General features: G+C 43.7%; 2 protein-coding genes across 6 annotated transcripts in view; one reads left to right on the top strand and one right to left on the bottom strand.

Moving 5' to 3' along the window:
- The window catches only part of LIMD2 (LIM domain containing 2), a 19,100-nt gene extending 6,183 nt beyond the window's left edge, over window positions 1-12,917 (top strand). For 3 of the 5 annotated variants that reach the window (XM_083470379.1, XM_083470376.1, XM_083470378.1), the window contains exons 2-5: window positions 5,949-6,086; window positions 8,488-8,532; window positions 10,413-10,552; window positions 11,548-12,917. In XM_083470379.1, coding sequence (XP_083326505.1) covers window positions 6,045-6,086; window positions 8,488-8,532; window positions 10,413-10,552; window positions 11,548-11,707 — 387 coding nt within the window. In that variant the 5' untranslated portion in view covers window positions 5,949-6,044 and the 3' untranslated portion in view covers window positions 11,708-12,917. Of the gene's footprint in view, window positions 1-5,203; window positions 5,330-5,785; window positions 6,087-8,487; window positions 8,533-10,412; window positions 10,553-11,547 lie in introns of those variants that run through there. The other 2 variants (XM_083470377.1, XM_083470380.1) reach the window with 2 other exon arrangements.
- A 578-nt stretch (window positions 12,918-13,495) lies between these two features.
- MAP3K3 (mitogen-activated protein kinase kinase kinase 3) overlaps window positions 13,496-25,354 on the bottom strand; it is a 38,784-nt gene continuing 26,925 nt past the window's right edge. The window contains exons 9-17 of the mRNA XM_083469789.1: window positions 25,222-25,295; window positions 22,886-22,953; window positions 22,108-22,200; window positions 21,442-21,633; window positions 20,695-20,843; window positions 19,923-20,054; window positions 19,670-19,799; window positions 19,314-19,491; window positions 13,496-18,112 (exon numbers count right to left, since the gene is read on the bottom strand). Of these exons, the coding sequence (XP_083325915.1) occupies window positions 17,884-18,112; window positions 19,314-19,491; window positions 19,670-19,799; window positions 19,923-20,054; window positions 20,695-20,843; window positions 21,442-21,633; window positions 22,108-22,200; window positions 22,886-22,953; window positions 25,222-25,295 (1,245 nt within the window). The 3' untranslated portion in view covers window positions 13,496-17,883. The remainder of the gene's footprint in view (window positions 18,113-19,313; window positions 19,492-19,669; window positions 19,800-19,922; window positions 20,055-20,694; window positions 20,844-21,441; window positions 21,634-22,107; window positions 22,201-22,885; window positions 22,954-25,221; window positions 25,296-25,354) is intronic.

The following is a 25,354-nucleotide window of genomic DNA, read 5'->3' on the forward strand; positions in this document are numbered from 1 at the left end:
TAAGAATGGAAGAGCTGTTTAAGAAAGGAAGAGCATATGCTTTACATACAGAAGGTCCCCGTTTAGTTCTCAGTATCTCCAGGCATGGCTGGGAGACACCCTTGTCCGAAACCTTGGCGAGCCACTACCAGTCAGAGAAGAAAATTGTGAGTCAATAGTTTGACTCAGTATAAGGCAGGTTCCTATTTTCCTAGACCCAGCCAGCACGGCTAATATTTGGGGTAGTGGGAGTCCAACAACACCTGGGAAGACCGCAGGTTCCTCACCCTTGCCTTAAACCCAAACCTCATTTCCAGTTATTTCTTAAGGTCTGCACCAATCATGTATAAAGTGGAGAGTTTGTTTTGAAAAACAAAAGGAGCCAAAAGGAGTGAATAGTGAGGTGCAATCCTCTAACTGCTACTTACCGTATTTTTCGCTCTATAGGATGCACCCGACCATAAGACGCACCTAGTTTTAGAGGGGGAGAACAAGAAGAAAAAAACCTCTCCCTCTCTGCTCAGCGCCCCTTCAGCGAAGCGGCAGGACAAACGGAGCCCCTTCCATTTCTCCTCCCGCTTCACTGAAGGGCACTGTGCAGAGAGGGAAAGCTGCGCAGCGCCTCTCCAGCGAAGCGAAGCCAGGAGAGCAAGAGGGATCAGTGCGCACCGATCCCTCTTGCTCTCCTGGCTTCAGCGAAAGCAATGTGAAGCCTCCAGAGTGCATCAGGAGCGCTCCCGCTGTGCTCCAGAGGCTTCATGTTACTGCATTCGCTCCATAAGACGCACACACATTTCCCCTTAATTTTTGGAGGGGGAAAAGTACGTCTTATAGAGCGAAAAATACGGTAACCTCTGACCTAGGCACCTTTTTCAGCTAGACTCTTCTTGTACTGTTAGGGAGCAGGCTGTAGAGAGGTAAACCAGGCGTATTCCTTTGCCCATATACTCCTTTATACCCAGAACTGTTACTGTCATACAGGATTTGAACTTTAGTGCATATTACTGGTTAAATATTTATATAAGAAATATATAGCCTGGAAAGGAACAGTGAACGTTCAGAAGCGTTTACTTGTAATAAACCCCTTGTGTTAAAAAGGATAAGCAGACTCTATGAAAGTGAAGTGCAACAGAAAATTAGTTAAGGAAAACTTGACCTGAATAGCAGGTATGTCTTTTGTTTCATAAGAATTAAGAATGTTGAACAGCATGTGGTTGCCTTTGATTGCTATCACCCTTGCATGAACCGGAGGGGGAACGCGTTCTTTCTTTTAAGCTAACAGTTAATGGGCTATGAGCAGTGGTTGCGCCAGGTTATTTTGCGCCCCAGGCAAGGCTTACTACTTGCACCTCCCCCGCCCCCAATGCTAACTTCAATTTTCAAAAACAGATGTATTGTAGAAAAAATGAAAAGCACAAAACTTGAAACTGCTACATTTATTTTAAATTGCAAGCATTAGTAATAACAGCAACCTTTGATTATCTTTCTCCAATACAAAAGAAAATGTTTTAGCACACAAATAATTGTGAATAGCCTTGTGAATTGTGACATTAAAAGTTAAGTCTCTTTAAAGTTTCAGTTTCAAGCACATCAGAATCTCACTTTGCATGACTTTTCCTTGGAAGATTTTGTCATCTGTTTCTTCAGGTCAAGTGCTGAAGCCTGGGCATGTTCAACCGATATAAGTTTGAGCTTTGAGAAACAGTGTACAGTGGTACCTCGGTTTAAGAACAGTCCTGTTTACGAACGATTCGATTTACAAACTTTACCTCGGTCTACAAACAGAAACCAAACGGTGGAATGGCACCGGCGGTGGGAGGCCTCATTAGGGAAAGCGGGCCTCGGTTTTAGAATGGATTCGGTTTAAGAACGAATTAAGTACGTAAACCGAGGTACCACTGTACAACACTTGCCACTGACACTGGAAGTGTGAGAAGGATCCTTAGAACAACAGAAACGTTAGACACATTATCCAGGAGTTTTTGTTGTAATATGAAAAGAAATACTTCTTGTGGAAATCTTTGAGCTATTGCTATAAGTTCACAGCACAGATCTTCAGCATTAATATCTTTGTTTCCATTGTGTAGCAATGATTTTTCCAAATTCTTGCAGGCCTTAAGTACATCTTCAGTAGATTTTTTTTGTTGATACCGTATACCGTATTTTTTGTCCTATAAGGCGCACCGGCCCATAAGACGCACCTCATTTTTTTTGGGGGGGAAATGAATTTTAAAAAATTATTTCCCCCCCCCCCAGCCCTGGCTGCCACCCCAAACCTTGCGCTCACCTGCCCGAAGCAGGGGAAGCCCTCCGGAGGGCTCCCCGCACTTCAGGGTGACAGGCTGCCGCCCCAAGCCTCGTGCACCCGGCGGGACCTCCTGCTGGGCGCGCGAGGCTTGCAGACACTCGCCCGAAGCAGGGGGAGCCCTCCGGAGGGCTCCCCGTGCTTCGGGCGATAGGCTGCCGCCCCAAGCCTCGCGCACCCGGCGGGACCTCCTGCCGGGCACGCGAGGCTTGCAGACACTCGCCCGAAGCAGGGAGAGCCCTCCGGAGGGCTCCCCGTGCTTCGGGGTGACAGGCTGCCGCCCCAAGCCTCGCGCACCCGGCGGGACCTCCTGCCGGGCGCGCGAGGCTTGCAGACACTCGCCCGAAGCAGGGAGAGCCCTCCGGAGGGCTCCCCGTGCTTCGGGCGACAGGCTGCCGCCCCAAGCCTCGCGCACCCGGCGGGACCTCATGCCGGGCGCGCCAGGCTTGCAGACACTCGCCCGAAGCAGTGGGAGCCCTCCGGAGGGCTCCCCGTGCTTCGGGCGATAGGCTGCCGCCCCAAGCCTCGCGCACCCGGCGGGACCTCCTGCCAGGCGCGCGAGGCTTGTAGACACTCGCCCGAAGCAGGGGGAGCCCTCCGGAGGGCTCCCCGTGCTTCGGGCGATAGGCTGCTGCCCCAAGCCTCGCGCACCCGGCGGGACCTCCTGCCGGGCGCGCGGGGCTTGCGGACGCTCGCGGGGGCTGCAGGCTGCTGCCCGCAAGCCTTGGGAGCCCGTGGGTACTCCCACCGGGCTTGCAAGGCTTGCGGATAGCTTCCTGAAGCCTGGAGAGCGAGAGGCATCGGTGCGCACCGGCCCCTCTCACTCTCCAGGCTTCAGCGAAAGCCTGCATTCGCCCCAGAGGACGCACCCAGATTTCCCCTTCATTTTGGGAGGGGAAAAAGTGCGTCTTATGGGGCGAAAAATACGGTATATCATATAGGGAATTATATTGTTGAAGCTGTCAGAATCTCTGTAAGAATACAATAGATTGTATGCCGTGTCTATAGCTGGGCGATATTTTGATAAATTGTCTGAAACCAGTGTGATGATCAGATTGTGATACAGGTTTCAGACTTCTTGAGCTGGCAATACATCGCAGCTGGCTCCCCAGCTGCTGACAGCACAGCACACCTCACTCCCATCCGACTGCCTACCTGCGCTGTGCTGGGGGCAGCTGGGGAGCTGCAATGTATTGCCAGCTCAAATTGCTTGCAGTTGGCAAAGGCGCAGGCAGACAGAACCTGAGAAGGCGCTCGCCCAGAACTTACTCAGGCTTGGTTCACTTGCCTGCCTCCACCACCTCCTTTGCCCTGGTGGACTGCCTCTTTCTCCTGGTCAGTCACTCCTAGAGCGACCATTGCTGCCCTTGGGCTTCTTTACCAGCATCTCTGCATGCTCCCTGCTGATACTCTTTGATTCCCCACCCCCACCCCAGCAGGTTATTCTGACTATGCAATAAGAGGAAATCCCAGAAGTGTCAGGGGTATTTAATCGTGTGGAAGAGAAGCATCTGTGGTACCTCGGGTTACATACGCTTCAGGTTACATATGCTTCAGGTTACAGACTCCGCTAACCCAGAAATAGTGGGTCCCATTAGGTAGGAAATAGGAGGCCCCATTAGCTAAAGTGGTCTCCAGGTTAAGAACAGTTTCAGGTTAAGTACGGACCTCTGGAACGAATTAAGTACTTAACCTGAGGTACCACTGTATTGCAGGGACAGTCAGAGGACAGTTTGAGAGCTATACAATAAGAATATTTATAGAGAGATAGTTATTTTTTGGGGGAGGTGTAGCTGTTGTTTTGTATATTTTAGATCTTGTGATTTATGTGGAAATACTTCAGTTTGGCTGTGTGTGTTTTAATGTTTTATTTATTGTTTATGACTACTTTTGTTATGTTGCAAAGTGTGTTTTTTTCATGTTGCAAGCTGCCTTGAGCATGGTTTGAGCTGTGGAAAAGCATCATAAAAATAAAAACTCTGTTATGTATGGCCATAAATGTGTTCTTTTCAGTCGTCTTTTACCAAGATTTAGCGAAGACGGTTAGAATATATAATACTGGTTCTTGCTTGTCAGCAGAAATGTTTTTCTTAACACAATTCAACGCATTAAATATAGGATCTAAATAAATGCTTGTCTGAAACATTTCACCAATTGCTCCACCTCCTCTTCCAATGTTTTCTTGCTTTTTTGCATCTCTACAATATTTAAGAGGATATGCTGCCATATGTGGAGATGCTAGGATGTGTGAAAGATAAGCTAATGCAGCGCATGTGTGAGAATGGAACAGCTGTGCGGAGAGGAAGGTTTCGGATATGTCTGTTTGAGAAAGAATGGAAGTTCTTAACAGAGAGGGTTGGTGTAACTTGAAAGTTTGCATCCTTCATTTTGAATATGGATTGGTCCTCTGACACAGTCTTAGTACTGCCTCTATCCTTTCTAAATTATAGTACAGTGGACCCTCTAAGTTTGGATACAAACTTAATTCATTCTGGGGGGTCTGTTCGCACCCCAAAAATTACGTAAATAGAGGCGCGCTTCTGCACACATGCACAGTGCGCTCGAACACTTCTGTGTATGCATGCGCTTCTGCGCATGTGCGCACGGTGCATGGCTGCAACTCGAAGATTCCGTATCCAGAGGGATACGTAAGTAGAGGTACAGCTGTACATGGTGGTCTGTCGCTAATGCTTAAGAAAGCTTTCATTGTGGTGGCAGTAGTCACTGGCCTTGTTATGAGCCTCTTTTGCTCCGGACCTTACTTGATTGGCGAAATGCAGGGGACTTTGGTTTGGCCTCTCTTTTGCCCATGTGGTGTCTAACCCTGAGACCTTTGATCTTGTCGTGACTGATTGTGTGACGTTTGAGCCATGCGGCTCAGCAGAGAGAGCAGGAAACAACAAGCCAACCACAGAAGGGAGCGGAAATGAATCAGATTTCTCAAGCAGCCTGAAAGTCTTGCAGAACAGTGCTATATTGTGAGGACCCAGGTGGCAAAGAAAGGAGGCCTTGATAATCTGCTTGTGAAGACTGGAGTGTCATCAGGTATGACAGTACACCTCCTTACATGTACCTGTGATGGACCAGTCAATAGTAGAGAGTCAAATGGCAAGTAACATGTGAAACTAGATAGGATGCTTCAGCAACAGTTTTACTGGAAAGGGAAGAGGCTTAACAAAATGAGGAGACAGAGAGGAGCTCTGTTCTGTTTATGTGGTCGAAGGCATAGAAATGGGATTTTGGGAAATGCTGTTTTTGAATAATGAAGTACAGGATACCATCCAACTTTGCTCATTAATAGGCATGATAATTCAGTTTAGGAAATTTTACTGCTCATGTTTTGATGGTTACTGTTTTATGATATGTTTTTGTAGGAGTAATTTATTAATGAATGAACTAAAATTAGATTACTTACATATTGATAGATATGTATTTGAATGCTCATATGTTTGCGTAGATACTGATGACTCTGCTTTATGTATTCTATTGCTCTTATTTCAGACAAAATGCATTAAAGCTTGGAAAATAAATTAATGGCAGTTTGCGAACTGCAGAGCTTTCGTTGGAATGTCAGGGTGAACCAGATTCCTGGGTTTTGCAGCTCAGGATCAGAAGTATTGTTCCAATGCAAGAGGCTGCATTAGCTGTTTTCCCCCCCTCCTAGGTATCGTGAGGCGCCAACTTAAGCCATACCAGCAGGATAGAATTGGCCAACTCAAGGGAGTGAAGCTGCAGACCTGTGTGGAGGAAACGTAGAGTTATGTTCCAAGCCAAGGGACCAGCCAGTACAGCCTCCGCTAATGTATGTAATGTAATCTAGATTTCAGATTGAAGAGGTTGGTGCTACTTCCTGGGGGGTGGGTTGAGGGGAGATGACATGTGCCCCACAGTCCAATCCTATGCATGTCTGCTTCGAAGTAGGTACCCCTGAGTTCCATAAGATTTACTCCCAGGTAAGTGTGTAAGGGACTGCACCTTTGCTTATTCAAATTGGCAGGGGGTTGGACTCGATGGCCCTTGTGGTCTATTCCAACTCTATGATTCTGTGAAATATAAAACTGACATGCTAGTCTGTTGCAGCAAAAGCACCCAAAAGATGGCACTTTAAAGTCTAGCAAATTACTATGGCATAAGCATTCACAGACTAGAATCTTAACTTCATCAGATGCATGGAAAGTAATTTTCCATTGGAAATAATATTTAACCAAAACAAAGGAGAAGGGCCCCAAGGATGTAAGTAAAAACAAACAAAATCAGAGGAACCCTAAAAAGGTATAAAAGTGATTTACAAATTGACAAAACAAAGCAACATGCAAAGTGAACATATACAACTATAAGCAGTAGCCACTGTTGCATAACAATTTCTCCAAACACTTCAAGTTACGATAATGAGATTGCTTGCTTTGCATCCTGTTTCTCACTTCATCAGAACAAATGGAAAGTTTCTCACAGATAGCAGTTGTAGACTCCCACGCAAGGGCTAGGTGTCTGGGACAATTTAATTAAAACTTAAACGTATGCAAAACAATCACAGTGACCATTTGCAGCAGCAGCAGCGTTACTTGACGATAGCACAAGCTATGCATTGCTTGCTTGCTTGCTTAATGAACACTTGCTTGGGACAGGAACTCACTACAGTGGTACCTCGGGTTACCGACACTTCAAGTTATGTGATTTCGGGTTACACATCGTGCCGAACCCGGAAGTACCAGAACAGGTTACTTCCGGGTTTCTGCGCCTGCGCAGAAGCGCTAAATCGTGCTTTGCGCATGTGCAGAAGTGTCAAATTGCAGTTTTTAGCCATTTGGGCATGTTAGCAGTACTAGGATAACTGCTGTTGTGAATGGTCATTATGCATATTTTGAATTCATTTAAGCCCCAGACTGTTCTTTTTACATTTTATGGTCATTTCCTCCTTTCATTCCAGTTGATTAACCTTAAGCATCGCACCTGGTGAAAGTTTTCCATTTTAGAATTCTCCTTTATTTGTAGCACTTGACTGCATAGACACATGGCTCAAATTGATGTAATGTTCCATTTTGGATGCTTCTTGCAACAGGACTAGTAAACCTTGGATGTGAGAATCGTTAAAAATTATTAGTTCATTTTCTCATGTCTGTTCACCATATTTTAGTATGTTTTTTATGTTTTACTAATCAGGATAACTGATTTTTGTTACATCAATATTTTTGTGGGGTTCCTCTCTTTCTAAGGAGTCTGTTTTTCATTCGGCATGTTTGACATTTTTATTGATGTTAAAATATTGCAGCAAACATTACAAAAAAGATAAGTTTTACTTAATGTGAATTTGATATATTTTCTTGTATTTATTCTATTTCTAAACAATTTTAAAAAGATACAAATAATGATAACAAAATTCATCCTAGAAACAGAAAACTACCTTAATATGGCTATTAACGTCTTAAAACTATCCTATTCATTCTGTTCATATACTTGCAGTGCCCTTGAAAAAGGAGTTTTCTGAAATGCACTGGACTTACAATAAATTGCATTTCTGTTCCCTGGAGTCCTCCCCACTCCACTTTTCTTCCTTTGCCAGTTAGTGATACTATCCAAGATCTGTGGTTGTTTTTACACAAAAGTTGATGTCATAATAAATTCATCAGGCTGAAATCCCATATCTTTTACTGGGGAGTCAGCCCATTGAATTCAAACTCAGTGGGACTTACTTCTGGGTAGACATGTAGAATATTGATTGCACTGTCAGCCTTTAAGGTGCCAGAAGACACGGTTGTTTTCAAAATTTATGTTCACTTATCCTTCCAATGAATCCTGTGGATTGTAGTTTGTGGAAGCAATTATCTGTTCTTTAAAAAATCCTACAAATTCTAGTATTCTTTGGAAAATCAATGTAAGTTAAACAGGACTCGCACAGTTATGTTCCAACTCTAAGAAATAATCTCCCTTTAAGGTGGTTATTGAGAACTTGCTTATTTATGGTAGTTGCCTGCCTTGAGCCCAAACAGTGCATTACATAATGGTCTAGGAAGAAAGTGTGAAATGGGACATAAATATGAAATTCTAAAACTGCTTAAAAAGTGGCAGTATCAAAGCTTACAATTGTGATTCTATGGGTTCTGCTATCTCTTTCTATTCCCCATTGTTTCTTAATGCAGATCATGACATGATGCTCTCTACTCTGTATAATTATCAATTGCATTTTCCCTCTCCTCTTTCTTTAGGAGGCAAAGACCAACTCAGGGGCATCCACCGTGCAGAGATCCAAGGTAATTACCACCCCAGTTTTTACCTTTGGGCATGAATGTTTCCCCAGAGGGTGTGGGAACAATCAAATAAAAACACAGCACAACAACCCCTGCAACTCCTCTTTGCTTCAGAAGCAGCCTTGTACCATCGCTGTAGAAAATGACAATTTTACTGGCCTCAGCATCCTTGGAACTTATTAAGTGAATATGCAATTCTTTTTGATCTTTCTTTAAAGAAGCAAAAAACCCTGTTATTGATTATCCTTTTCAGAGGCTTCTAAGGCACCTATTAGTATATAAATTGCTTTATAGTTCTTATCTCAGCTGCTGACTCAGTTGGATCTTTAAAGCTTTCCCATCACCTCATAGTTCTTTTTAAAGGCAAACGGCTCCATCGCTGTAGCTCATGTTCCTGCATCCTGTTGTTGGGGGTAACTTTGTTTATGGATCTTCAAAGGATGCACACCATATGCATGCGACAGTACGAAAAGCAAAATAATTCAGCTCCAGGCTCAAATTACACATTATGTAGTCTGCTGAGAATGTAACACAGCTCAAGGGAGGGAGCGGTGCATGGAGAAAGAGGCTGCCTTTGCCTTTCCCCTCTGGTCCTTGCTCAGATTGTAATTGCACCCCCTCAGGGACAAACTAGAGATGATATGTGAAACGCATAAATGCATCTGACATACAGCTACCACTGGTGGAGATTGGCATCAAAACCGTGCCATATAGGGGTGGGAGGAGAGGTCTAACCATTCCCTTGCATGCTGCACTCCCAATTAAAACTCATCCCTCTTTCCCAAGTTGATCCCAGGAGGAAGCTTCCGCTGGCACAGACTACTTTGGGTTTGAAGCTCCTCCCCCTCAATAGAAACACAGAACTTCAGTTCTAACACGGAGAGGAAAGGGCTGTTGTTCTAGGCATGCAGAAGGTTCAATCCTCACTATCTCCAGGCAGGGCTGCGTGGAACTCCTGCCTGACACCTTAGAGAGCTGCTGCCTTGATGTGGTGGACCAATGGCCTCACCCTGCATAAGGCAGCTTCTAAGACTGTTTGAGCTGCAATGTGGGAGCAATAGATAAACACTTAACAAGGTGGAAAGAACCAGCTGAACTTGCTTTTTAGTGTGCATTCATATGTTTTTGTGACGTTTTCTCCTTTTCATTATTTGTTATCTGCTGATAATTGGTCAAATGCCTGCTTTGGGTGGGGCCATATTCCTCTGAAGGAGCAGATTTGTAGTCTGGGGATGCTCTGGATCCATCTAAGTTGCTAGAGCCTTTGGTGATCTCATTGACTAGGAGAGCTTACCAGCTTTGGTTAGTGAGAGATGCTGCAGCCATTCCTGGGCTGGGATAGCCTGACCACCAATGTCTTTGTGCTGGTCCCCTCCACATTGGGGCTGTCCTTGAGGCTGACTCAGAAGCTAGTGCAAAATGTGATGACTCAGCTGCTGGATGGGGCAGAAATTAACCATATTACACCAGCGCTGAAAGAATTACACCAGCTGCCTATTAGCTACTGGGATAAATTAATGGTGCAAGTACTGGTATACAGAACCCTTTACAGCATGGAACCAGGATACATAAAAGGATACATCTTCTTAGGAGGTCCGCTTCACATTACTTTGGAAGCAAGCCTTCAGTCTGGCAGAACTCCATCCCATTATATATCACTCAAGGATCATCTCTATTGTCATTTAAGTTAGGATTGAAGACTTTCCTCTCTCAACAAGCCTTCTAAGTGGAGTTTGTTATCCTGGGTGGTATTTGTATTGGATTTAAAACTTATTTTAGCAGTTGTTGTTTCTAGATGTTTTTAAATGCGTAGTTGTTTTAACTCTCTTTATATATTTGGATATACTGTGAGATTACATTGTGCTTTTGCTGCTGTCACTCAGTCTTTCAGCTTGAAGGCCCAGGTGAAGGAGACATGCAGTGCCTGCCAGAAAACTGTCTATCCCATGGAGCGCCTCGTGGCCGATAAATTTGTCTTCCACAACAGCTGTTTCTGTTGCAAGCACTGCCACACCAAGCTCAGGTGAGAAGGGCAGGGGAAGCAAAACTTTGAAGGTGAAGAGGATTTGGGGGATGGGAGGCTAGGTGGTTGGGTTCATGTCACACTCTCCCCTACCAATTTTATCTTTATGGTAGGCCTACTCCAACCCCAGAAAACAGTGAGGAACTGGGGGCAAGCACAAGACGAACCAGAAATGTTGGTTGAATGAGAAACACATTTAGTTCCTTTATGAATTTCATGTTCTCCAGATTCTGTACTGAGGTATACAGCAGTCTGCCCACAATGTGGGATTGAGGCAGAGGACAGTTTTTCTTTCGGCAGTGACAACTGCTCTGAAGTTTGATCCTTGATCAGAAGAGGGCGAGAGGTTTGGTCTGAAAGGCACGTACATAAGACCACACTTTTTTGTTTCAGCTTTATGTAGTTGTGAATATTGACATTGATTTAAAGAGTAGGATGAGAGAGCACTACTCCTTCCTTCCCTGCTCTGCCAAGGCGATTAGGGCAAATTAAGGGATTAAACATACCTGTCTGTTGAAAAGTACCATACAGTCCAGTAGGGTTTACTCTCAGATATGTAGATCTAGGATTGTAGACTAAATGCCAAGTTTATGCAACTAGACACCCTTTATGTCTTACAATTAGGAGAACAGAAGTCATCACTTTGAGATTAATTGGAAGGAATCTTTTTAAATTATGAAAACCTTGCCATCATTCAATCAATTTCTATAAATTCTTCTGAGGTTGCCTGTTCTTGCAAATGTGACTTTCTTGGACCAATTCATTTTGCCCACATTTTTAAGAGCTGGTAACCTTAAGAGTTATGGGGAGCTCTCATTCTGATGAGATTGCCATGTAAAACAAAAAGGCTGGTGTAAACTCAGCCTTTTAACGAAGAAGGGGCAGTGGCAGGGACAAACTAGCCTTCGTGCCTCATTCTCCTATGTTCTCTTCCGTTGTGTTTCTTCAGTCTTTTTCCTAGGTGGGCTTTAACATGTGCTTTCCCTTCCTTCCAGTTTGGGTAGTTATGCAGCTCTACACGGGGAATTCTACTGCAAGCCACACTTCCAGCAGCTATTCAAGAGCAAAGGCAACTATGACGAGGGCTTTGGGCGCAAGCAACACAAGCAACTCTGGCTGCAGAAAGAGGTGGAGAACGGGACCGATACAGCATGACGAAGCAGGCCCCAATTTCCCCACTTTGAGAGCCCTGGTATGGGGATGAACTGAGCTGATGGAAAGCAGTGGAGCTTGCAAGGGTTGCTGGGAGCAGGGAAAGCCAGGCAGAAACAAGAGTATGGTTCCAGTGTTGTGGGAGCAATGCTACCTGCATATCTGGGAACCCCAGACACTGTGCCCATGGAGGGGTGAGAGTGGAGGATCTTGAACAAATCATGTAAGAGCAGGCACACCAGCATGCTGGCGGGGGACAGGGGTTGCATGAATGAAGCAACAGACATTGGGGCTTGCATTTCCAGACTTCTTTAATGTGATTGCATCTGTGATATAAGCTCCTGAGCAGGAGAGATCCATGTTTACCACACCTTCTCCTGTGCACTACCATGTGGAATGCAAACTCTCCCCTCACTTGTCACACATCTTGCAAACTCAACTACAGATCCCATGAAACAGCCTAGATTGGGGAAATTGCCAGGTTACAATTTCCTTTGTCATAGAACCTTGGGCCAGAGAAACTTTTCCAGCAGGCTTTAGTTAATGCCTACTACACCTTATGTTTACAATCCAATCCCATCCCATCCAGTTATGGAGTGGCAAAGGAGAATGGCTCTATTAAAATATCTGGTTGTCTGGATAAACACAAATCCCGCTTTTAAAGGAAATTTGATGATGGGGCAGGGCACACAGTAAATGCTGAATATTAATTTGGCCAGAATTCATTTCTACCTCTCCCTTTATTTAAAACATTCCCAGATTAGCCTGTACTTCTTTTCCTGCTAGGAGACTGTGTGCTTCTGCTGCAGAGAGCACACTCATAGATAGTCCTGCTAAGAAAGCATGGAAAGAGAACATGCTGCTTTCCAGAGCAACTAGTTTTCTATTGTGACGAAAGGGCGGGAGAAGCAATCCTGGAGAAACAGAGGGCGAGTGTGGAGATAATGCAACAATGACTGAAATGTGCATACCGATCCAGTTTTGAACACGAAACAGGAATTGGATGGGATTCCAAACCTTGCACCTTCATTTTCATCAGCTCGGTTCTGCCCAAACATTTAGCCTTAAATCCTGGGGAAGCATTCAATGTCTATCTTTTATATTTGCCTTTTTCAGTGGTACGTGGTTAAGCTGAAGCACAAACTCGTGGTGTTGTGTCCAGAGTTGCGCTGTCTGCTGTCTTATTTTTGTAATATAAGTTTTCTGAACCTTTCTTGCTTCATGTTGTTCTGTGAAACAGTTTGAGGTGGTGAAATTTACAACTTATCCCATTACATGCAAGTTTCCCTATTCAAATACTGGCGTGAATTATGCACAGGGAGAACAAAGCAGCCGTTTTGTTTTATATATATTTAAAAAAACAACTCAGTTGTTTCCTGTTGTAAGGAAAGCTATGATGCAACACAGACTGCAATATGGAGGTGACCCAGCGTTGACAAATTTTGCAGCAGCTGCTAGAGCAGAGAGAGGAAGATATAAGGTAGATGAAGTAACTTAACTGTGTCTGCATTCCACAGCAGACAGAAAGGTAGACGCCCACAAGAGCTGCCACCACAATCCAGTTAGTCTATAAGGCATCAGGTATTACAGAGACTTCTAGTGTTGAGACACTCATAAATTGCAGTCTACTCCACTTTGCAGAAAGGGAATAGCATATACCATGATAAAGTTGGGAGGTGTGAGGAAGGTTGATGGTGGAGGGAACTCCTTGCCATATTGACAAGAGCAGAGACCTTTTAGCTGCCTCTAAATAACCCAAGCATCCAAACAACAGAGGTACTTACAAAACAGTACTAGCCAAAAATGTTATTTTATTGTAAATAAAAGTTATACTTTGGCCCGGCTTTGCACTGCAAGCCCCGGTCAGTATAGATATTTATAAAAACAGAAAGACACAAGTGGTTCAAGGTCTTCTGTACACTCCAGGTTCAGTTGATAAACTTCACAATGCTACTGCTGGCTTATGAGGCACACATGGTCCACTTGTTAAAAATACTTAAGTTCCCCCCATTTAGGTTTCAATAAATCAAACCACTTATTCCAATATAGACAATTTAAATCTATAGGTAATACTCTGGATTACAGATCAGCAGATTGAGAAGGAAAATGTGCAATCTTCTAGTTTCCACATAGCAATTTCATAATCATGCTGCTGTGCTGTAGAGGCAGCAATCTTGGTAGAAGCAAACTGCAATAGTCAGTGGGACTTCCTTTCAACTGCTTTGGACTATAATGTAATAAAGGTATATTCTTCTCTAAAACTTTACCCTGAAATCAGATATTAGAACAGCCCCCATATCACACATCCAGGAATGCAGCTGTTCTTCTAAAGGCCAATAAGAGAAGAAATAAAGGCTGTCTGGCAAGGGTAGCTTTCTCCAATGCAAAAAGCTATTTTAAGATGTGTTTGAATCATTCACACCCACAGTAACCAAGACAGAATAATCCTGTTTAGCAGAACATTAAGAGGGTGAACCTGGAGGATACAGAATCGTCACGCCAAGCCCAAAACACCGTTATTTTCTTTCCTCACATATGGTTACAGTTCCATCTGGGAAAATTTGCAATTTATCCTTCAGCAACCTGTTTTCTCATCTGCACCCATGGGGACAAGAAACTTACTGAAAGCAAAAGTGCAAATGAAAGTATCAGGGGGCCACAAAGTGCTTGAAAATGAGTATGAACAGATTAATGGGGCTTTATACTACAGAAGGAATTTACGGTACTTTCTTACTGGAAATGGTTGAAGGGGGGGTAAGTTACTGGCCATTTTTTGGTAATAAATCAATCCATATGCAACAAGTCAATGTCAAATCCAGGTTGAAGACATCCAATAAAGGTTATGCAAATGGATGTGCCCATCCAGTAACTTAAGTAAGATTTACACTGGTGACACTGTGCGCTGCAACAATTTAATCAGATTTGTAATAAACCTAACCAGGACTCCTGGACAAAGCCTATGGATAGATTGCTCATAAAACAACCCATTCCAGATATTTTATTATTGGGATCTATGCTATTTCTATGAAACGAATTCAACATTCCCACTGCCCCAATGGGTGCATGAGGAAACAAAGAGGTATTTTGGCTTAACACATTTTGTTATAAAACTATATTCAAATTTTCTGCAAAACCAGCTGCTTCTCTCCCCACTTTTAAAATTCATGAAGGTGTCAATTTCTTTCCCATCCCATAACAGTTGCTATACATATCTATAAAAATCAACAAACACAGCATAAATAAAAAAGATAAGAGGCACCATCATTTGTTTACATGATGTAAAAAGCATAACAAATAGGGAATGATATACACACATTTGTAAAAGTGCATTGTTGACCATACAAGTAATGCTTTGGCTTATTTCTTAGGCTTAATCAGAGGCTCTGGGTCTGGGTTCTGGAGTGTATCATACAAAGGGGGAGCCCAGCCAAAATAATCACATTATTGGAGACAGGTGGAGGGAAAGCCTGCTGCCGGGCATTTGCCAAGTCACAGGATACACAGACCACAGTTTGGGCTGAGGGTGGGCATGTTTCAGGACAACAAACATTTCAGGCCTCTCTTCAAGTCCTTCAAACATGTTGGCAGGTGAGATAAAGGGGGTGGGGGAGAGAATCACTGCAGGTTTTTTGAGCCTCTGTTACCTGAAAGGAACAACTCACACTACGTACTTCCTTAAATCCTGGATTCTCCCCTCAGAAAACAGCATCCAGTCTTAAAAGTAGCATTGTGGAAGCCTTAAACCAGGCATGGCCAAACTTGGCCCTCCAGCTGTTTTGGGACAACAACTCCCATCATCCCTAGCTAACGACCAGTGGTCAGGGTCATGCCTGCCTTAAACAGAGCAGAGAAACTACATTTACACCTTATCACTGCTACAAGGAAAGAACTCTTACCTTTGCTACATTTTATTCACATGATGACTGCATTCTGCTTCAGATATACTGCTGCAGGTCCACTGGAAGCATGCTGGCTGTTAATCAACATGTCAAGCTGGTAGGCTGCCAGCTTGTGATTTAAGTAAACATCTGTAGCCCTGTAAAAAGCTGAGGGATGGTAGCAATCCTCAACTATGCAGAGACGAAAACAGCTGGCTACCCTAAGACGGTGTCAACGTGCCTGTTGTAAATGACTCTTGGCTGGAAAGAGGAGGGATAAATTTTACCTCTTTTAAAGGCTAAGAGCAGGTGATTGGAAGCATGACACAACAGAAGTACACTTTTTTTTTTGCAGCACAACACATTGGTCAAATTGTTCAGCTATCCTAGGAAGTGCATTTTTTGAAGCGAACATTTCTGGAATGTGAGCAGGTCCTTTATGTTACGCAGGCCCTGTCTGACTGCATCTGGTTCCCAGTCCGAGGTTTTATACAGCAAAACAAGCAAATTTCCCTTGGCCGCCAAACAGTTAGTTGAAAGAGGATACTGCTTAGATTGCCTGCAATGAAGTTTGTCATGACTTCCCCTTTAAAAATCCCCAGGATTCCTAGCCAAAAGATAATGCACATTTGAAATCAGGCCTTGTCCCTTTGTTTCACACAACTGCTAGATTAGATGACTCTATGAAAACACAATCACAAGTACAGCTTTTGCATAAATATCTCCCTCGCCTGCGCTGCTCAGGCATGTGTCTTCCATTTATAAAACTATTTTTATCCAAGATCACATGAAAACCTCAAAACAAATGTCTTTATTAGGCTTAGCAGCAGTCTTTCACCTTTCCCTGAAATAAGACCTTGGCAGCACTGGAAATTTCTTTGGTTTGAAGGACTGGCAAAAAACTGAGTATGGCACCAGCGGCTGTTCTGCACAAAATACCTGGGTGGAAGAAGACATCTAACAGATATAGAAGAGCCTGAAGTTTCAAAGGAACAGCATTTTCATAGGAAAGCTATTAACAGCTGCATGATAGGCCAGCTGTATGAAACTCCCAATGTAGGGCTCTTTCTCATCAGCTGCGAGCAATAGCTGTCCTACGGCAACCCCTGTCTATATCCAGCATGTGATACTCTGTGCTAAAACAATCCATAAAAATGTCACATTCCATGATCTCAATAAATTATGCAAATAAAGTAAAAATCTGTATATATTGTTTTTGATTATTTATTTGGCTTTTGCTCTTTGTGCAAGGGCACTAAGCACATGCCACAACTGCTGTATCCTGCTCAGCCCCCAGTGACTTCTAAGAAGTCACCAGCCCCTCTCAAACCCTCCACATTTAGAGTTTCTCTGCAGCCATGAAGACCAGAAACTTGCTTTGAAAAGAATTAAATTAAAATAAATAAAAGTTAGAAATACTGAATCTTAGGATGCTGATTTTTGTGCCAGATAATAAATCCTGTGTTAGCACAGTTATTGCATAGACACAGTCCTGAATTGCACCTTCAGACAGCCCTGTCAAAATGAAGCTCGATTCCCTCGTTTCATTCAGGGGCCACTGCTGTGTAGGCCTCGTTGTGCTTGTGTTCCACTGTAACCCCCATCTCATCATCCAGAAATGTGGATAGGAGAGAGTTAAAAGGCAAACAGAAAGAAAGTACAACTCTGCCTCCAGCTCCTTGGGTTTGTCATTATATAAAAAAACAACACTATTCACATATTCTTCTAAATCAATATTTTCTGAACACTTTCAGATGCTGAATACTTAATAAAATATATAATAATTATTATATATAATAACTGAGTCCATGTTCTCTGTGGCACTTGACAATAGTCCTGGGGAACTGCGGAACACAGAATGCTAGCCAACACACATTTTTGTAGCTTTTAGAAGCTATCACAAGTTTTAGAAGCTATCACACCACAAGCCCCCTTCCACTTTGGACCAGCTTCTGATACACAGCTACATTCAAGTGAGGTGGTTCCTAAGCCGCTCCCAGCTCGTATGCTTGTGGGAAGCATGCCACCAAACATTCCATGGCGGCAGCCAGGTAAGGACAGAGATGCAGATGTAGGTTGCACAGCTGCTAGAAGCATCAATCCAAAGAAGAATCTATCCAGATAAAAGCAACTGACGTTCCTGCCTTGCTCCTCAAACACCGACTGCCCCTCTAGGCAAATAAGACAGCTGTGCCAGCATTTATTTGGAGCTGCTGCTCGGATAAGGGCCACAGCACAGCATCCTCCCAAGGAGAAAATGCTAAAAGCCAAGGAAGAAGTACTGTTTCTGGGGAGGGCAATTCAGTATGGGAGCTGTGCAAAGTGATGCTGGAGCAGCTCTTCAGCTGAGGGTCTCTGCCGGGCTTCTACAAAGATCCGCTTTATAAAGTCCCGGCAAGTTTCTGAAATGTGGGAAGGCAGCTGGGGGTTAGTTGGCTGTGTGGCAATCTTGAAAATGGCTGCCATGGCTTCATACTCTGCCCAGGGCGGCTTCTCTGTTAGCATCTCCACAACAGTACAGGCAAGGCTCCTGGGGATGGGAGAACATAGAATTCAATGATCTGTATTAGAAAACGAAAGGCAGCGCTGGAGTTTCTTGTGGCAGTTCCCGTGACACCCACACAACGGGCACAATCAAGATAAATTAAGGAGGAGAAGTGGAGTTAGCCTGCTGCAACCTAAAAACAACAGCAAAGAAGCTTGTGGCACCTTACAAACAAATATATTGGGGCATAAGCTTTTGTGGATCATTTAGGAGGATCGGGACATAGAGGGCTGAATAGAGAACCAATATCAAACAAAGCTGAAAAAGCAAGTGACTCAGAAGCCAGATTATTTTAAAATACTTCATCTCTTTGGCCAAGTCAAACTACGTCAGATCATCCAACTTTCAATTCCGAACGAAGCTAGAGAAAATGATAAATATTCTTACAACATAACTCAACTGGAGAAATAGCTTTTTTTCTGGAGATCCACTGAACTCACACACCTCATTTTATTCCTACAGTACACATGTACAGAAGTTAATTCTATTAGAATTTGATAATGTGTGGTTTGCTATGCCTAATAAAGGATATATTATTATTATCAGAGTTCAGCCCTGGAAATTCAAAGAAAAGGCCACAGAGGAATGGCTTGAAGCTCTTCCAGATGTGGCCTCGGCAGGAGCTTTAATTTTTTTTTATTAAAAAAATGTAAGAGGCAGCCTAAATGCTAGCCTTGCAGATATGCGATAAAGGACACACTCAGAAATGTGTCAAGGACACATTTGTAGACACTCAAGTGTTTGGCTTCTTAGGAGGAGAGACAAGAATTGAGCATGAAGAACACTTCTCAAGGCAGAATTAATTGAAGAAAGGATGGCGTATATGATGATGGAAAAACTGCCCTTGGTTCTAAAAGTTCAGCCCCTTATCACTGAAAAGCTACCCTTACACATCTAGAGTTAGTGGTCAGAGGGTGTACCATTCAGCCACCTTTTACAACATAAATTAATCCTTGCTAGGAAGTGAACTCAGTCCCTGCCCAAACAGAGAGCAGATACAAGCAGCTGGAAGACTAACCAAGTATGTCATTTGAGTCAGGGGTATTCTGGACAAAAATGTCACTTTCCTTTTCCAGAAATGTTCCTTGTACTCCTAGTAAGAAGGTTAAAAGCTTATGGACTTCAGGTACACAGAAATCCTGGCTAGAACTATGCAGCAAACAAACAGAACAAAGCAACTTCTCACCAGACGTCGGCTTTTCTTCCGTAACCCTCGCCGCTGATCACCTCTGGACTCATCCAATAGGGCGTGCCAGTGACAGAACGGATGCCGGTCCCAGACATGCAGATTGTCTGCAGCCGTTTGCTGGCCCCAAAGTCCCCAAGCTTCACATTGCCAGCCGAGTCCCGGAGAATATTGGCTCCTAAGAAGGGGGAAGGAAGGAGGGAGATGGGGAGGGAGAGGGAAGCAACAGTGATTCGAAGTCTGTCACTAACTCTACCTTGCAGGGTATTAGCAGTCAATACATGAAGAGGGGAGCCAAGAAGAGGAAGAGAGACCAGGTTGAGGGAACTGGCTCAAGTCATGTGGGCATCTCTTACCCTTTATATCCCTATGTACAATCATGTTGCTGTGAAGGTAGCAGACTCCTTCAAGAATCTGCCGAGTGTACTTCCGGGTCACATTTTCCGTCAGTGCACCATAGGCCTTCAGCTGGTCTTTGACAGAACCCTTCACAGGAAAAGCAGGAAAGGTATTGAAGAGGGCTTCAACAACAAGGAAATAATCTTGCAAATCCACTGCAGGTCAGAAGCAGACGGCAATCACTTTCTAGAGGACTAGCTCAATTCTTACCCCTGGCATGTACTCCATGAATATGCTCAGGGTCTTCTCTGCTCGGTCCCTCAAGCACCCATAATACTGGACAATGCGCTCATGCTGAAGGTTCTTCAACAGCTGAATTTCACACTCCAAAGCACTCACTTCCTGCAGGCATGGAGAGAGCCAGTTAGTTCACTGCGCTAAGAATGTGTGTGCCTGCATGCTCCCCCATTGAGGAAGATGTTGTGGTGTGTTAAATCAGTTTCCCATTATGTCCAAACTGGGGGAAACTGGGGGATAAAGCACTTTTTCATACCAGGATCCTCACTCAAGTCCAAACAGCCAACTACTGAACCACATTTGAACTTGGCAGCAGCGACAAGTTCTCAGGAGGAACTTGCCTAGAAATTAGTTTCCCCACTACTTTGATGTTATTAACAATTTCCACTTTGAATTATTTCTATTAGGGTGGCAACCAGATTAACAAAATGGTTACTATTAGCTGATTAATAGGAGTCAAAGACAAATAAAGAGGAAGGTGCTTAGCTTCTCCAGCCTACTTGGGGAAAGGTGTTGGTTACTTGTGCCAGCCAATGGTAAAGGGAAAGGTGACGTGGTGAAGTTTTGTAAATAATTTTGGCAGTCTTGAGTGCAGTGGGATTGCATTTGGGGATTCTAAGGGAAAGAACCAACCATGATATCTCTATACAAATCATGCTTCGTTCGAATGTCTGTTACTTAGCACGGTATTTCCAAATACGAACATTTACTTTAGACAGTGTTCCCAGTGGTATCATTCAAGTACCTTGCTTGTTTCAGGACTGTCTGGGTCAAACTGGACCTGTTTCGCTGCAAGTTCTCTGGCTGTATCCACATCGTAGCACAAGTACACACGGCCAAATGCACCTTGCCCCAGGAGCTTCCCTCGCCGCCAATTAACTGGGGCACTTGGAGCTGCCAAATACAGAAGGAATTCTCAGTTTATAATGACATCCTCAAGAATAGTCTTCTACACCCGTCAACAGACGCTATTTATACCTGCATTACTAAATGAAACGGAGATAATTCCAGTCTCTAAGCTAGAGATGCCACCTATCAAAGATTCAAGGTGTGGCATATAATGTTTGGCTCTGATGATAAGAGTTCTTAAAACTTGACTTCTGCTTGATGGGCCTTTAGGACCACAACATCAGCTTTTCACACATTTCTCTCCGTCCTTCTGCAGTTTATAAGAACTGATATTAAACATCAAACAGTTCGATGTAGCATCACACTCTATCTCGTCAGTAGCCCCAGGAAAGCTCGTAAGCATGACAAGACATAGCATCTCATATTATTGTTCATTCTTAGTACCTGGTAAACAGAAGCTTTATTCCAAACCCTCAGGGTGTAGAGCCACTGAGAGTCAATTTTATATGTTAAAAAGCCACCTGTGTTAGTGGCCACCCCAAAACCCTGTATCAATTTGAACAAGTGCTTCCTTTTGTCCATCTTGAATGCACTGGAAAGCACAATAGTGTTGCATTTCGCAAATCTGGAACAGACTGCTTACATTTGGTTGGAATGTTCCTCTCTTGCACGGTGAGAGCATTCTCACTGTCCGCGCTCCGCAGGCGCCCCCGGGAGTCCAGATACTGCAATGCTAGGCCAAGGTTCTCCCCATTGGTGCTCAAGGAGCGGCTTGATGGCACTAGTGTGAAGAGGTTACCCTGGTGACGTCGAATACGTGGGAAGGTCCTTCGTCCTGTTAGAAAACGTTATGAAAGCAAAGTTTGCAAATAAAACTGTCTGGCTACAGGGTGGGGGTGGGGAATCAGGGTTGGGGACAGAGCAAGAAGCCCTTGCAGGCATGACTTCTGAGTTTGCAAAAACCTAAGCTTTGGACAACTCTGCTCTGGATTAATCCTGTAGTGCACAGGCCAACAACTTGCTTCACCAGTGGTTCGCATGCAAGAAACAGAGTTTCTCTCTGTTCTTCTTGAGCTATTCAACTACAGGAAAAGAGAAGGAAGGAAAGTCTTATTCTCACTTGTATTTGTCACTCCTCCTGCTTCCATTGAGTTCTCCCAAGCAATTTTAAGAAAAGTGAGTCAGAGAAGCAGAGATAGGCCTAGCCACTAGGGAAATGCAGATAGTTCCCCTTGGGAGAGATGTCTAACGGCAACCCTATCATTAAGATAAAAAGCAGGGTGCTTTCTTGCAGTGCAAGCACACCCACCATCGTTATAATCTTTGTGCTGCATGGAGACATGGTAACGCCGAGGGTAGGTCCCTCCTTTCTCTGCTTTGTCATGGATTTGATTCTCACGATCTGGATAGAGGGAGACAAAGCAAAACAAGTTAACTTAAGGAACATGCACAGATGAATGACCCAAAGTGGAGGGAAATCCACAAGTCTCATGACTGGAAGAAAAGGTTCGCTAAATACATTTAAATCTTAAATTCTAGAACCCATTGAAGTATGCAGATCACTGAAATCCAGCTCCTTTTCCACTGATGGCAGGGCAGATGGCACACAGCACTTTGTCTGAAAAAATGCAGCCCACAGAATAAGTTATTAGCTTATTTTCATCTTTGCCCTTCTGGTAGTTAAAATAAGTTTCTTAGTTTAAGTCCACCTCCTCCTTACAGGTGGTTTCAGGAGGGAAGATAAACCAATGCATAAGCACGTATCCTGAAAACTGTTAATTCTCTCCCTGACCCAGCAACATTCAACCGATCGGTGGCAAAGGAATAGGAGAGGCAAACGAGATGTGGCTCCACATCAGTATCTTCCACCCTGATTAGACTAGAAGCCAGGTAGCTGCTGGCAAGTGACAGAGGAGTTGTCTGCACATTTCAAAATGTCTTTCTGCAATCAGAAAAGAGAATATAGAATCTTGACTAGGAGCAGCCAACACACAACACAGAAACAAACAAGGTAGGAGTTTCTTTCTCCTGTTATCTGTCAACAGCCATCAGCTCAAATAATTATTTTAAAAACTATACAGACATACCTGAAAAATCCTGCCTGTTGTCTGGGAAACTCTGGGCCCTGGACATGCAGGATTTTCTGTAGGAAAGACTGTTTGGAGGGAGAAAGAATTAAGATTTGTACCTATAAACTGGGCTAAGAATGGCCTGTGTTACAACTTAATGTGATGCCCCCTCTCACGACTTAGGAAGAAGCTGGATAGCCTAAACCTGAATAAATTACAATCATTTATTCACATCCAATGCAGTATTGTGGGATTTCTGCATATAAACATATGCATAACTGAACAGAGAATTTACACAATCTGTTGGGTTCCCCCATCCACAAACTGGGTATCACTTTCAGAAAAATTCAGCCAGGGCACATAGCTAACTGTAAAATTCCCACCCCAAAGATGCAATCCATTTTTTAGCATATATTTTAAATTTTAATGTATCTTTTACATTTTTAAAAACATACGATCCAGTTTCCTCCCTCGTTGGGCAAAATACAGCTTTCCTCATTATAGTAATGCAAGTTATCCAGCTAAACAATCTGGATCCATTCCCATTTGGTTTTTGTCATCAAAGAACCTGATTTGGTTACCCTGATGCAATGCGATAACATATGACAAGGGGACTGAAAGACTGCTAGCTATCCTGGACCTCTTGGCAGCTTTCAATATCAGACACCACAGAGCGGGGGAATTCTGTTCAGGTGCAGGGCAGGTGGCCGAGAGTCAGGAACACGGAGAGCTCATATGGAGCAAGCTTTGGGATGTGGCTGGATATCAGATTCACCTAAGCTGGATACTGGAAAGAAAGATCAGCAAGTGTTGCTTCAGCACTGGTCTTTTATATAGTATGGCAGAGAGTGGTGAAGCCCTGTCTCCTAGGAGAAAACCTGATCGTGCTTTAAAGAGGCTGTATTCTATGACATAGGCATGTGCTGCAGAAGGGTGTAATGTTTCCTGTGTCCCCTAAAAATGGAAAAGTGGAAGACTGGCTCCCCTCTTGGACTGCTAGTAGTTATGGGGAAGAGTTATCCAGCACCAAAGAGAGGGGAAAGCTATCTCCTCTGGAATCAGAATTGGATTCTGAGGCCCGACAGGTTTAGGGGCAATGTGGTTCCAATTCCTACTTAAATTCCAGAAGGTAGTGCTGGAAGAATACTGCTGTCCTCATGGCACCTGTGCTTATAGGGTCCTGCAGGGTTCCATCTCATCTCCCATACTTTTTAACATCTACATGAAACTGCTGGCCAGGTCATCTAGGGCTCTGAAGTAAGGTGTCATCAGTATACAGTGGTGCCTCGCAAGACGAAATTAATTCATTCCACGAGTTTTTTCGTCTTGCGGTTTTTTTTGTCTTGCGAAGCACGGTGTCGGAAAAGTTTTGGAAAAGCTTCAAAAATCACCAAAGTCTTCAAAAACCTCAAAAAAGGCTACCACACCACGTGCTATGAGTTGCTCCTCGAAGTCAAGTCGCAACTGTATTAACGGTTTTAAGAAAAAGGAAACAAACTTGCAAGACGTTTCCATCTTGCGAAGCAAGCCCATAGGGAAAATCGTCTTGCGAAGCAACTCAAAAAACCAAAAACCCTTTCGTTTTGCGAGTTTTCTGTCTTGCGAGGCATTCGTCTTGCGAGGTACCACTGTACCAATGACTAGTATTTCTCTCATCATATTCAAGGGAAGCGGTAGAGGTGCTGAACCCATGCTTGCAACAGTAAGGGACTGTATGGAGGCCAATAAAATGAATTTAGTGGTAAAGTAAATCCGTTTTGACTTTGACTACCAAACTTTTAGAAAGACATCTGAAGGCAGCCCTGTTTAGGGAAGCTTTTAATGTTTAATAGGTTATTGCATTTTAGTGTTCTGTTGGAAGCTGCCCAGAGTGGCTGGGGAAACCCAGCCAGATGGACGGGGTATAAATTATTATTATTATTATTAATTTACTACAGGGTCTATGCCAGGAATAGACTAACAATATCTGTACCTCCTAAGGGTCCTTGAGTATCTACAATTCACCCACAAATGCCAGGAGCAAAGAAATAGATGTAACTGAATTCATCTGGATAGCTCAGTCGGTAAAGCATGAGACTCTTAATCTTAGGATCGTGAGTTTCAGCCCCACGTTGGGCAAATGATTCCTGCATTGCAGGGGGCTGGACTAGATGGCCCTTGTGGCCCCTTCCAACTCTACTATTATATGAAGAAAAGAGCTAACACAAATGAGACAAGACAAATAATGCTGGAGAGAGAAACACCCCAAGTTTCCCTGTCAATCTCACATGAAGGAAAACTCATTAGCAACCCAAACATGCCGAGGAGAAATTGGACGACAGTAAAATCAATTCCAAACCCATTAAGGTCCATACCTGTCTCCTGACTGGCCCAACGACTGACAACTGCCAGATATAGAGTTTTCAGCACTGCTTAAAGGATCCAGCATCTAGAAGAGGTCACAGAAAGTCAAACTCAGTATAATCTAAGACACAATACAATATGAAA

Source organism: Podarcis liolepis (assembly GCF_965112155.1).
Source record: "Podarcis liolepis genome assembly, chromosome: 13".
Lineage (NCBI taxonomy): Eukaryota > Metazoa > Chordata > Lepidosauria > Squamata > Lacertidae > Podarcis > Podarcis liolepis.